The sequence below is a fragment of the Jaculus jaculus genome, chromosome 3 (assembly GCF_020740685.1).
Source record: "Jaculus jaculus isolate mJacJac1 chromosome 3, mJacJac1.mat.Y.cur, whole genome shotgun sequence".
NCBI classification, from domain to species: Eukaryota; Metazoa; Chordata; class Mammalia; order Rodentia; family Dipodidae; genus Jaculus; species Jaculus jaculus.
In genome coordinates this window covers 167,339,905-167,353,249 of record NC_059104.1, presented here as the reverse complement: position 1 = coordinate 167,353,249, position 13,345 = coordinate 167,339,905, and the positions used below count along the sequence as shown (strand labels likewise).

The 13,345-nt window shown below is 51.1% G+C and overlaps 1 protein-coding gene across 1 annotated transcript in view; it reads left to right on the top strand.

The window, feature by feature from the left end:
• The first annotated feature begins 324 nt into the window (after positions 1–324).
• The window catches only part of Mogat2 (monoacylglycerol O-acyltransferase 2), a 29,399-nt gene continuing 16,378 nt past the window's right edge, over positions 325–13,345 (top strand). Inside the window, exons 1-2 of the mRNA XM_004656263.2 lie at positions 325–437; positions 10,349–10,527. Coding sequence (XP_004656320.2) covers positions 347–437; positions 10,349–10,527 — 270 coding nt within the window. The 5' untranslated portion in view covers positions 325–346. The remainder of the gene's footprint in view (positions 438–10,348; positions 10,528–13,345) is intronic.

The following is a 13,345-nucleotide window of genomic DNA, read 5'->3' as shown; positions in this document are numbered from 1 at the left end:
CGTGAGTTGGAGCCAGGTCATCAAGCCGGTGGTGAGGGGACACGATGGCATTCAGCTTGAGGCTGCATGTGGCTCATGGTGCAGAGGGCAAGATAATCATGCCGCTTCAAGCAGTCCGAGGAAGGCGGCCTGGCAGATAAGGCATTGCCTAAGACACTGATAAGGAATGGAAACACCTTTTTCTCTCTCTCTTTCTCCTTCCTCCAGCCCAGGCGACAGCAGGGCGATTCAAAGGTTTCTTCTGGGAAGCAGGATCCTGCGTGGGCGGGGCGGCGAGGCCCTGGCCCGGGGCTGCACCGGGAGACCAGCGCGCACCGCGGCGGGCGCAGGCCGGAGCCCAGCGAGCATGGTGGAGTTCGCGCCCCTCTTCCTGCCCTGGGAACGCAGGCTGCAGACCTTCGCAGTTTTGCAGTGGGTCTTCTCCTTCCTGGCTCTGGGTAAGGCGGGGGCCGCGGACATTTTTGGGGGGGATGGACAGGGGTCCGCGCAGCACGTTGATCCAAGAGGAGGGCTTCTCCTGGCCTTGGGATAACAATGTCACCACATGGGGCGTTTGCGGCTGGAATGTGGAAAAGGCGTGTGGGTGTGTCTGCAGATCAACCCGCCTGTGGCCAGGGCTCCAGCTCTGTTTGAGCAGAGTTTAGAACTGTGGATTGAGGGTGGAGAGAGAGTGGCTGCTGGTACCAGTGGGTGGCCAGAATGTTGACATGGTAGACACACACACACACACACACACACACACACACACACACACGTACAGGATTCATCCCCACAAAGCAAGCCCTCTAGCACCTTGCTTGTAGCACCTTCCCCCCACTTCCAGCCCTCCCCCGAGGTTTGGCTCTAGCCCAGGCTGACCTGGAATTCACTATGGAGTCTCAGGGTGGCCTCGAACTCATGGCGATCCTCCTACCTCTGCCTCCCGAGTGCTGGGATTAAAGGCATGCACCACTACGCCTGGCTTGTAGCACTCCTAATTGGTCTGCCTCGCTGTCCCATGATTAGAAATCATTTTAAGTGCCCCTGGCCACCCCCATGACACAGATGAGCAGAGAAATGTCATATGTGAAAGGCTCATGTTGCAGATCCAGAGCCCTGGTTCCTTCTTCCTCCAGAGGAACAGGGTCCAGAGGAACCCGGGCTAGGGAGGGGGAAGGACAGACGCTGGGACAAGGTGTGGGCCACTGTGGGTGGGCTTAAAGAGCAGACAGTGGGAGACCTAAGGCTAGGGCCAGCTCAGGCCAAAGAGTACCAGGGTGCTCAGGGCCAGGTAGGCCACAGCCACCAAATCACAGGGGGTAAGAGACAGTAAGCTCAACTTCCCTCTCGTTACCTCGAGGACAGGAGCTTGACCAACTAGGCACAGCTACCCTAAGTCATCCAGCCGGTGGCCCCTGCCTGGCCCCATCAGGAGTGTCACACTGGGGTCATGACCGCCCAGGGCCTAAAGGAACAGCCGGAATGAGGCAAAGGCTGTGGGCTCATTTAGGTGAGAGCGGGAGGTTTCACTCTATCCCCTGTCCCGAGGGCCAAGGAGAGCTGCAGGCTTCCAGGAGGCCAGGGGACAAGGTCCACCCTGGGTGTTAAAGGTCCCTGTGCCTATAGTCCAGGTCTCTACTGTGTTTGAGATGCGGAAGGGCAGCTCAAAGCAGGAGCAGACAAGTCCAGACCCGCAGTCACCAAATCAGGGCTCAAGGACCAAATCCATCCCCATCTTCCCATCCGCCTGCACCCATAAAAAAAGTTTTTGCATAGTCTGGGCCAAGAGTGGTTCTCATATTTTCTAAAGGTTACATTTTAAACAGATATTTAGGTACCTACATAATGTCTTCCAATTTTAAAAAACATCTTATTCATTTATTTAAAGAGAAAGTGAGAAGAGACAGTGAGAGAGAATGGGTGCTCCAGGGCCTCTAGCCACTGCAAACAAACTCCAGACATATGCGCCACCTTGTGCATCTTGCTTACTATAGGTACTGGGGAATCAAACCTGGGTCTTTAGGCTTTGCAGGCAAGTGTCTTAACCATTGGGCTATCTCTCCAGCACCCTCCAATTTATTTTTGTCTTGTTTTTTGAAGTAGAATTCTCTCTAGCCCAGGCTAGCCTAGAAGTCACTATGTAGACTCAGGGTGGCCTTGAACTCATAGAAATCATCCTACCTCTGCCTCACAAGTGCTGGGATTAGAAGTGTGTGCCACTACACACAGCTCTCCAGTGGTTTTTTTTGTTTTTTTGTTTTGTTTTTGTTTTTGTTTTTGTTTTTGAGACAAGGTCTCACAGTGGCCCGGAACTCACTTTTGAGCCACAAAGTCTTCTAAAATACTTGCTGTTCAGTTCTCCGGATTTTGAGTCCATTCTTCTGCAGTCCTGAGGGTTGCATCCCTGGCCTTGTATGTCCCAGGCAAGTTCTCTCCTTCCTCAGTGTTGCAGTCCGCAGTCCGGTTCGCGTTGCTGTTAGAAATCACCCAACCAAGAGCAGCTTCTGGGAAAAAGAGATTTATTTTGGCTTACAGGCTTGAGGGGAAGCTCCACGATGGCAGGGGAAAACGATGGCATGAGCAGAGGGTGGACATCACCCCCTGGCCAATATAAGGTGGACAACAGGAACAGGAGAGTGTGCCAAACACTGGCATGGGGAAACTGGCTATAAAGCCCTTAAGCCCACCCCCACCAATACACTCCCTCCAGGAAGCATTAATTCCCAAATCTCCATCAGCTGGGGAGCTAGCATTCAGAACACCTAAGTTTATGGGGGACACCTGAATCAAACCACCACACTCAGCCTCCAAATGCTGCAACGATGCTTGCCTTTGTGCTGCAGTTATTGATTTGCAGTACTGGGGCTTGAACCCAGGACCTTGTACACCACCTGCTAGGCAACTTCTCTACCAATCTCCCAGCCTACACCCTGCCAACCCTAACTTTTCTTTTCTTGTTTATTTTTGAGAAAAGTCTTACTCTGTAACCCAGATTGCCCTGGGACTACTGTTGTCCAGACAGACTGGCCTTGAACTCACTACGTTGCCCAGGCTGGCTTTGAACTCTTGACGTTAAAAAATATATTTTATTTATTTACTTATTCGAGAGTGGGGGAAGGGACAGGCAGAGAGAGAAAGAGTGGGCCCACCAGGGTGTACAGCCACTGCAAACGAAATCCAGATGCATGTATCACCTTGTGCATCTGGCTTACGTGGGTCCTGGGGAATCAAACTTGGGTCCTTAGGCTTCTCAGGCAAACGCCATAACCACTAAGCCATCTCTCTGGCCCTGAACTCTTGACTTTTGATGATGCTCCTGCCTCAGCCTCTCCAGTTGCCTCAGCCACCTCAGAACTAGGATTAGAGAGGCATGAGCTTCCATGTCTACCTAACCCTTGGTGTTCTTTTTTTAATTTTTTTTGTTCATTTTTATTTATTTATTTGAGAATGTCAGAGAGAGAAATAGGCAGATAGATAGAGAGAGAGAATGGGTGCACCAGGGCTTCCAGCCACTGTAAATGAACTCCAGACGCATGTGCCCCCTTGTGCATCTGGCTAACGTGGGACCTGGGGAATCGAGCCTCGAACCAGGGTCCTTAGGTGTCACAGGCAAGCGCTTAACCGCTAAGCCATCTCTCCAGCCACTGGTGTTCTTCTTGTCAGGGTTTTGCTGTGTATCTTAGGCTGGCTTCAAGCTTCTTACAGAGCCCATGCCGGCCTTGGACTCAGTCTTCCTGCCCCACCTCCTGAGTGCTGTGGTTGTGGGTGTGTGCCACCACACCCAGGGTAATCTGTTCCTTTAAGAAGGAGTTTGCCTGAGCTAGAGTGGGGGGCGGGGAGTGAGGGGCGGAGAGAAAGGCCCAGGTTCAAGAGTGTTTAGAAGATGGGCTCCCTTGGGTGGGAACACAGAGATGGGCGGAGACAGAGGAAGAAGGCCAAGCAGGTGCCAGCTCTTGCCCATGCTTGGCTGGCTATCCTCCCTGTGCTCGGAGCTATCTGAAAGAGAGAGTTCTCCCATGAAGTGGGAGAGGTGGGGTTTCTTCTTGAATGGGGTTCTTAAGGGGCAGGGGAACTGGAGGGGAGGAGTTACCATGTGGGCAGTGTCACAACAGACAGGTAAGGGGAGAGGCAGAGTGTGTGTGTGGGGGGGGGCACTGAGGCCATTCTGCAGGGGACTGTTGAAAGAACAGTGAGGGTCAGAAGGCTGGCACAAGAATGTGGCCTCCCAGGAAGAGAAGCCCACAGGCAGGGCAGAGGGGGAAGCAAGAATGGAGGCTGGGGATGCCCAAAAGGGGCTGGAAGAGGGCGCTAGGACAATCACCCAAAATTCAGACTCCTTCCAAAGGGGTTGTTTGCTTCTCCCCAGCTCCACACCTCTCACATGGGAGAGTGAGGTCCCTTCTAAGGGGGTCTGTCTGTGCTGTTTGTCACTGTGGCTCCAGGTTCGGGAAGAGTCAGAGTCCTTGCCTCTTTGTTGAATGAATGAATGAGTAAATGTTGGAAGCCTCATATGGGTCAAGTAGTAGCGCCAAATGCCAGGCTCCACCCTGCTTGTTAGTTGTGTGGTCTTAGTGTATGTACCCTCTCTGGCTGGCTGTCGAGTGGTGGTTTAAAGAGGCCTCACGGTTCTAGGTTCCAAAGATCATGTCAAAAGGGTCCTGCTTTCTAAATTACTAAGCAGACCCAAAGTCTGGGTTTGCCTGTTTTTTTTTTTTTCTTTAATTTTTTTTAAGCTTATTTTTATTTTATTAGAGATAAAGAGAGGGAGACAGAGAGAGAGAATGGGTAAGCCAGGGCCGTTAACCACTGCAAATGAACTCCAGATGCATGGGCTACCATGTGCATCTGGCTTAGGTGGGACCTGAAGAATCAAGCCCGGGTTCTTAGGCTTTGCAGGCAAGTGCCTTAACTGCTAAGCCATCTCTCCAGTCCTGGGTTCGCTTCTTAACAGCAGTTAAAAAGTAAGCTCAGAGTCAAGGGATGGTGGGATGGAAGTGGGGGTGGTCTTTCTGATCAACAGTAAATATGTATGTCTTCTGATGTTTTTCTAAATTATTCTTTTTTTTTTTTTTGAGATAAGGCCTCACTCTAACCCAGGCTGACCTGGAGTTCACTATGTAGTCTCTGGCTGGCCTCGAACTCACAGCGATCCTCCTACCTCGGTCTCTCAAGTGCTGGGATTAAAGGTGTGCACCACCACACCTGGTTCTCACTTCTTTTTGTGTGCCCCTAAAACAAAAGACTTCCCATATGGAGCAGGGGAGATTGCTCAGTGGTTAAAGACACTTGCTTGCAAAGACTGGTGTCCCTGGTTTGATTCCCCAGTGTCCATGTAAAGCCAGATGCAGTTCACTGGCAGAGACAGGAGGCTGTGCCACACCCATACTTTCTCTCTGTCTCTCTGGTAAGAAAGATTTTTTTGTTTTTTAAAAGCATGTTGCAGATCCCAAGGCTAGCTAGCCAATCTGACCTACTTAGTGAGTTCCAGAACAGTGAATGACCCAGTATTAGTAACTTTTCTTTCTTTATTTCTTTATATATTTCAAAAAAATTTTTTTGTTTATTTTTATTTATTTATTCTAGAGCGACAGACAGAGAGAGAAAGAGACAAACTGCTAACGAACTCCAGACGTATGTGCCCCCTTGTGCATCTGGCTAACATGGGTCCTGGGGAATCGAGCCTTGAACTGGGGTCGTTAGGCTTCACAGGCAAGTGCTTAACCGCTAAGCCATCTCTCTAGCCCTGGCAACTTTTCTTATTGCTATAAGAGAGTACCTGACAAGAGCAACTTAAGGAAGGAAGGGTTTATCCTGGCTCACAGTTCAGTGGCACTGTCCATTATGGCCAGGAAGTTGTGGAGGCAGGAGCTGGTCATCTTCCATCTGCAGCGGCTGAAAGAAGCAAGGTACAAGAAAAGACATGACCCTCCCCTATGACATGCCCACAGCAGTCAGATTCACAGTGAGAATAGACTGTGGCTCCCAGTGGCTGGAGGTGAAGGGCCTGGGGGGTCAGTGTGTCATGAGCACGGCAGGAGCTCTTGCTTGGGATGATGAAGAGTCCTTGTGATGGGGCTGGAGAGATAGCTCAGCAGTTAAGGCGCTTGCCTACAAAGCCTGAGGACCCGGGTTTGATTCCCCAGTGCCCACGTAAAGCCAGATGCACAAAGTGGCATGTGTATCTGGAATGTGTTTGCAGCAGCTAGAGGCCCTGGTGTGCCCATTCTTCTGTCTCTCTCTGCATACAAGAGAGGGAAAGAGAGAAAATTGGCATGCCAGGGCCTCAGCCACTGGTGACTCCAGATGCTTGTGCCACCTCGTGTGCATGTGCGACCCTGTGCTTGTGCGACCTTTGTGTGTCTGGCTTACGTGGGATCTGGAAAGTTGAACCTGGGTCCTTAGGCTTCAAAGGCAAGCTTATTTATTTATTTATTTATTTGCAAGCAGAGAGAGAGAGACAGAAATGGAGAGGAGAGACAAACACAGACAAATACCAGGGCCTCCAGCCACCACTGCAAATGTACTCCAAGGACCCAGGTTTGATTCCCCAGAACCCACGTAAACTAGATGCACATGGTGACACATGCATCTGGAGTTTGTTTGCTGGAGGCCCTGGTGCATCCATTCTCTCAAATAGATAGATAGGCCTGGAGAGATGGTGTTGCAGTCCGGTTCGCGTTGCTGTTAGAAATCACCCAACCAAGAGCAGCTTCTGGGAAAAAGAGATTTATTTTGGCTTACAGGCTTGAGGGGAAGCTCCACGATGGCAGGGGAAAACGATGGCATGAGCAGAGGGTGGACATCACTCCCTGGCCAACATAAGGTGGACAACAGGAACAGGAGAGTGTGCCAAACACTGGCATGGGGAAACTGGCTATAAAGCCCTTAAGCCCGCCCCCAACAATACACTTCCTCCAGGAGGCATTAATTCCCAAATCTCCATCAGCTGGGAACCTAGCATTCAGAACACCTAAGTTTATGGGGGACACCTGAATCAAACCACCACAGATGGCTTAGCTGTTAAGCACTTGCCTGTGAAGCCTAAGGACCCTGATTCCAGCTCAATTCCCCAGGACCCACATTAGCCAGATGCACAAGGGGGCGTATGCGTCTGGAGTTCGTTTGCAGTGGATGAAGGCCCTAGCGCGCCCATTCTCTCTATCTATCTATCTGCCTCTTTCTGTCTCTATTGTTTTCAAATAAATAAATAAAAAATGGTCAAATAGGGCTGGAGAGATAGCTTAGTGGTTAAGCGCTTGCCTGTGAAGCCTAAGGACCCCTGTCCGAGGCTCGATTCCCCAGGACCCACGTTAGCCAGATGCACAAGGGAGTGCACATGTCTGGAGTTTGTTTGCAGTGTCTGGAGGCCCTGGAATGCCCATTTTCTCTCTCTCTCTCTCTCTCTCTACCTCTTTCTCTCTCTCTCGCTCTCAAATAAATAAATAAAAAATAAATGAAAAAAAATTTTTAAATGGTCAAATAGATAAATAAACACTGTTGCTGATGGTTGTATAATGTATATACGTAGCTAACATCACTGAGCCATATACTCAAAGTGCATGCATGATAAACATCATGGCTAGCACGTTTTACTAGAATTTAAAAAAAATTAGGGCTGGAGAGATGGCTTAGCCGTTAAGGCACTTGCCTGCAAAGCCAAAGGACCCCGGTTCAATTCTCCAGGACCCGTGTAAGCCAGATGCACAAGGTGGCGCATGCGTCTGGAGTTTATTTGCAACAGCTGGAGGCCCCGGCACACCCATTCTGTTCCCCCTCCCCCTCTTTCTTTCTCTCTCTCTCTCAAATAAATTAAAATAAAATATTTAAAAAATTTAGAACAACACGCAAAGTCCCCCGAATACAACACTGGAAACAAGAGGACAAGGTTTTGCCTGTTGTTCACGGCTGAGCAGCCGTTGCCGCATATTGAGTGTTGCTTGTGGCTCCAACCTATGCTCTGGCTTCTGATTCTTTGCTGTACACACTGGGTCAAAAGGATCTGTGCACCCCCTCCTGCCCCACCTAGCAGGCCTGCTGTGAGTGGCAGCCCAGTTTACCTACATCCAAAGGTACTGCATAATTGGATGGCAGTTGTCGTAAGAATCTTAGCAGCAGAGGCTGAGGGATGGCTCAGGGACAGAGCACTTGCCTAGCATGCGCGATTCCCAGGGCTCCTTCCCCATCACTGAAAATCTAAGGCGAGGTGGTGAGTGGAGGGAAGGGGATGCAGTCTTTTCTGGGAATGACACTCTTATCTGGATCTGGTCAGGCACAGCTTCACAGACCCCCTGATCTAAGATGAGAAGGATTCTCATGCAGCAAAAGAGGCAGACCAAGCCAGGCGTGGTGGCCTGGGCCTTTAGTTACAGCACTCGGTAGAGGATCGTCATGAATTTGAGGCCAGCCTGAAACGACATAGTGAATTTCAGGTCAGCCTGGGCTAGAGTGAGAACTTACCTCAAAAATGAAAAAAAAAAAAAAAAAAAAGGTGAAGACCTTAAAGGTCAGGAGAAATGCCCGCACTAGCCCTGGCCCTGTAACCAAATGCACTGATTTTGTGTCTTGGTGAGCGCAAAACCAAATTAAGTACGGTCAAGACATAAAATTGATTAGCTGCAACAAATGAGAAGAGTGCCCTGAGTCATTTTCAAAGCAACACTCCCAGGAAGACAAAGAAAGCATAGGGATTTCCCCCCTCCGCCCCAGGTAGGGTCTCACTGTAGCCCAGGCTGACCTGGAATTCACAATGTAGTCTCAGGGTGGCCTTAAACTCACAGCAGTCTTCCTCCCTCTACCTCCTGAGTGCTGAGATTAAAGGTGTGCGCCACCACACCTGGCTAATTTTTTAAAAAATATATTTTATTTATTTATTTGAGAGAGAGAGAAAGAGAGGGAGAGAGAGGGAGAATGGGCGCGCCAGGGCTTCCAGCCACTACAAACGAACTCCAGATACATGCGTCCCCTTGTGCTCTGGCTTATGTGGGTTCTGGAGAATCGAACCTGGATCCTTTGGCTTTGCCAAAGCACACGCCTTAAATGCTAAGCCATCTCTCCAGACCCAACATGGGGATTTTATTCGGGAGGCATATGCACATTCATAAAGGGGGGTTGAGCATGCTCAATTAAGGTCATCATTAAGAAAAGAGGCAGTAGACAATTTTTGCACATGCTTAACTCTAAATCATAGAACACATTTGGAAAAGATATAAAATGATGGACCGAAATGCCTCTGGGCATGCTCAGTTTGTACTGTCAAGGGAGGATATTTTTTATTATATTTTAAAATTATTTATTTATTTATGAGAGAGAGAGAGAGAGAGAGAATGGGCACTCCAGGGCCTCCAGCCACAGCAAACGAACTCCAGACGTGTGTGCCACCTTGTGCATCTGGCTTACGTGGGTCCTGGGGAATCGAGCCTGCATCCTCAGGCTTTGCAGGCAAAGGCCTTAACCACTGGACCATCCCTCTAAGGGATATTTTGAAGGCACATTGACACAGGGGTCTGCCCCTGAGGGGGCATGCCTTGTTAAATCACTACTAGTCCTACCTCTGTTGTGCCCCCAGTGTAGCCAGGGTTAGCCCGTGGAGCAGAGGGAGCTGAAAGGGGCTAGGACGCCTTCACGGTGGGGTGTGGCCAGAATATTGGCGGTCTAAGCCTGTAAGTGAGGCGATAGGTCCAGCTCACAGGGACAGTGGCAGGTTGAGCTGCTGGGGCGAGCCTCGGGGAGTTGAAGATGCCTAGTAAGAGGAGAGCGCTGCCAACTTAGCCTAGGCAGAGAGTGGGCAGAAAGGCTGGGCAGCAGAGGGTCTTCTTTTGCCTTGAACTTCCCGAAGATGGAATGCGAAAATCCACCCAATCAGTGGTCCCATTTATTTTTAAAATATTTTATTTGTTTTTATTTATTTGACAGAGAAAGAGGGAGAGAAAGGGAGAAAGAGAATGGGTGTGCCAGAGCCTCCAGCCACTGCAAACAAACTCCAGACGCGTGCACCCCCCTTGTGCATCTGGCTAACGTGGGTCCTGGAGAATCGAACCTCGGTCCTTTGGCTTTGCAGGCAAACGCCTGAACCGCTAAGCCATCCCTCCAGCCCAGTGGTCCCATTTATTGAGTGCCTGGTGGATGCAGAACATCTTTCTGGCGCGGTTGGGCAGCCTGGCTCATTAGGAAAATGGCTTTGGGGTAGTGCGCATCTGGGCGGGGCCCTGCTCCGGAGCAGCCTGGCCCGTTGTGTCCCCTCCTGAAGGGCACCGAAGCTGATATCTTCCTCCCGCAACTAGGTGTGGGCAGCCGCGGAGCAGCTGGTTTGGGGTGTTATGGTGGAAGCGGGGCTGGGGTTCCATCTGCCTTTGTTCTGCTTCCTCCCCAGCCCAGACCTGCATCGTGGTCTTCATAGCCCTCCTGTTTACCAAGTTCTGGCTCTTCTCCGTCCTGTATGCCACCTGGTGGTACCTGGACTGGAACAAGCCGTGGCAGGGGGGTCGCCGCATCGAGGCCTTCAGACGCTTTGCCATCTGGAAGTACATGAGGGATTACTTCCCCGTCTCTGTGAGTAGCTTTGGGGGCCGCAGGAGGGCTAGCTGCGGTGTGGGCAGGCCCCTCATCTCCAGGGGTAAGTGTGGCCTTTGTGTAGTTAGCATAAGGCTGGGCTGAGAGGCGGGAACCTGGACTTCTCCACTAGGAAGCTCAGGAAAGAATGGAGCCTGTTTCTGGAGCGGGATCCAGGACCACTGTGAAGGCTGCTGAATGCTGTGGGTCTTTAAAGGATCACTATGCCACTAGTCCAGAGGTTGTGTGAAGGTCCTAAGAGACCCTCTGGCCCCACATTATGTTGATCAGATGAGGAGATTAACAGCAGAGAAGGATGGTGTGTGATGAAATCAGATATCAAGCTCTGCAAATTTACCACGTGTTCATTGGTGCGGGAGAAGGCAGATTCTGTCCTGTCTTACTTTTGGCCGGCCCTTGGGTAAGGCCTTGTCCTGCTTTTGACCTTGGTGTCCCTTTGGATCAGTAAGCAGACCGGCTGCTCCCACCTCGAGGATCCTCAGACCACTAGCTCTCTGGTTCATGGTGAATGCTTGGCCTTGGACTTGAAAGTCGGTTCAGAATGGAACCGATTCCCCGGGCTTGAGTGGGCAGACTCTGCGGCTCCCCAGCGGACACACTGAGCCCTAAGCAGCCAGAAAGTGATGGCTTATTGGCAGGCTAAGAAGGTAGTGGGGATGCAGGAGGCCAGGTCAGGGCTGTGGACTCTCCTCTGGACAAAAGAAAGGAGAGATATGGAACGTGGCTTCTGGAGCTAGACAGACCAGATCCTGTTTTTGTTTATTTTTTGGAGGTAGTCTTGTTCTGGACCAGGCTGACCTGGAATTCACCATATAATTTCAGGGCTAGATCCTAATCTTGACCTGCTCCATAGCAGCCATGTGCCCGGGGGCGAATTATCCAGTGTTTCTGAGCCACATGTACAATCGAGATGATGCCACACTTGGGCAGCGTGGGTTCAGAGAGACCGTGCCACCACAGTCCTGGGAGGGTCGCAGTCGTGGGTCCACAGGTTCACTGTGTCGATGGGACTCTGAGCCGTGAGCATGGAGCTGCTCTGACCTTCACACCAGCCTGGCTTTTCCCACCCTGACTGGGAGCCTCTACCTCTTCCTGCCCTCCAAGAATGAGGTCCCCTGCTGGCCCAAGGGAAGGGCTGGAGGAAACAGGCCAACAGATGTTAAATAACATGTCTGAGTCATGAGACTCTGGGCCAAAGTCAGGGGTGTTCTTTGCGCTCTGATGGGAGTCCTGGTGCCAACGTGCTGAAGTTCTCGATACTTTAGTGAGCAGGGCCTCCAAGGACAGGGCCAGTGTGGGAGGGGCTGGCAAGGGGTCAGGGGAGACTGTCACACTCAGGAGCAGTGGGCATTGTCATGTCAAAGGGCAGAGAGCCTGGGCTGCCTACAAGGACTTAGGTGAGGGACAGTTTCCTTCACCCCTTGCATGGGTTTCCTCTGCAGGGCCCCCCCTCAAGGTTTCCTCAGTAAAGACAAGACAGGCTTATTGAATCCTGAAAGTATCCAGGCAGAGTGTATCTCAGGCAGAGTCCCCTGTCCCCACCCTGGGGACCTCTGAACTTTACTCTGAATTCCCTTCCCCGCCTCTCCTCTCTCCTTGCCCCTGTGTCAGGCAGGTCCAGAGTTCCCCTGGGGAGGTGTAGGTGACATCAGCCACTTCTGGCCTCCAGCTGAGCTCTGGCCTGGCTTCCCACTTGTGAACTGAATCCTGCCCTTACCCACAGAGAAGGGGACAGCACAGAGGCCAGGGGCTTTATCTGGGGGGGGGGGTTCTGAGCAGCAGCCTGGCTCAGTGTAAGTAAAGTAGGGGTAACCTACATTGAGGCTGGAAAGGTGTTTCAGGTCACAGCAGAGCCCCTTCCAGCCACTGCCCAGAATTGGAACTGGTAGCTGTCAGTTTCCCTGATCTGGGCAGCCCAGGCTCATGGCTCAGGACCATTCTTGCTACTGGGCACCTGAATTTCAGGCTGTAAAGCTCACAGAAGCCTTTCTGTTCGTTCTCCAGCCAAGGGCTCTGAGGAGGGTGCTCAACTGTGGTAGGGCGCCAAACTTGCAGAAATCCTATGCAGTTTGTTGAGCCTGCAGACCCTTTGTACTGGGGTGGGCAGTACCATAGGTGGCCAGCAGAGGGCGAGGTGTCGTTTCCTTTGGCTATAACTTTATTAGGCTGGCATGCAATAAGGGTGGGCGGTGGCCTCAGATCTCTGGGTGACCCCTCTCTCCCTCCCGCCCTCCTTTCTGGGCACCCAGCTCTGCTGAGTCTCCCAACCCCCAGCAACACACACACACACACACACACACACACACACACACACATACACACACACACATTCTGCTTACACAAGCCTCTGTGTTCCTTCAGCAAATGCAGAGGTCCTCCCTTGATTTCCAAGCTTTGATTGGTTGTCTCTGTGAACTTGAAGGAAAGTTACTGTGCCTTTGAGCGTGTTTTAAAAAAATTCTTTGACAAAATATTTTATTTATTTATTTATGAAAGATGGGGGGAGAGAGAGAATGGGCACGCCCCTCTAGCTGCTGCAAACAAACTTGAGATGCATGTGCCACCTAGTGCATCTGGCTTACATGGGTCCTGGGGAATTGAACCTGTGCCCTCTGGCTTTGCAGGTAAGTGCTTCAACCGCTAAACCATCTCTCCAGCCCCAAAATGTTTTATTTATTTATTGGAAAGAGAAAGAAGCAGATAGAGAATGGGTGCACCAGGGCCTCCAGACACTGCAAACAAACTCCAGACACGTGTGCCACCTTGTGCATCTGGCTTATGTGGATAGTAGGGAACT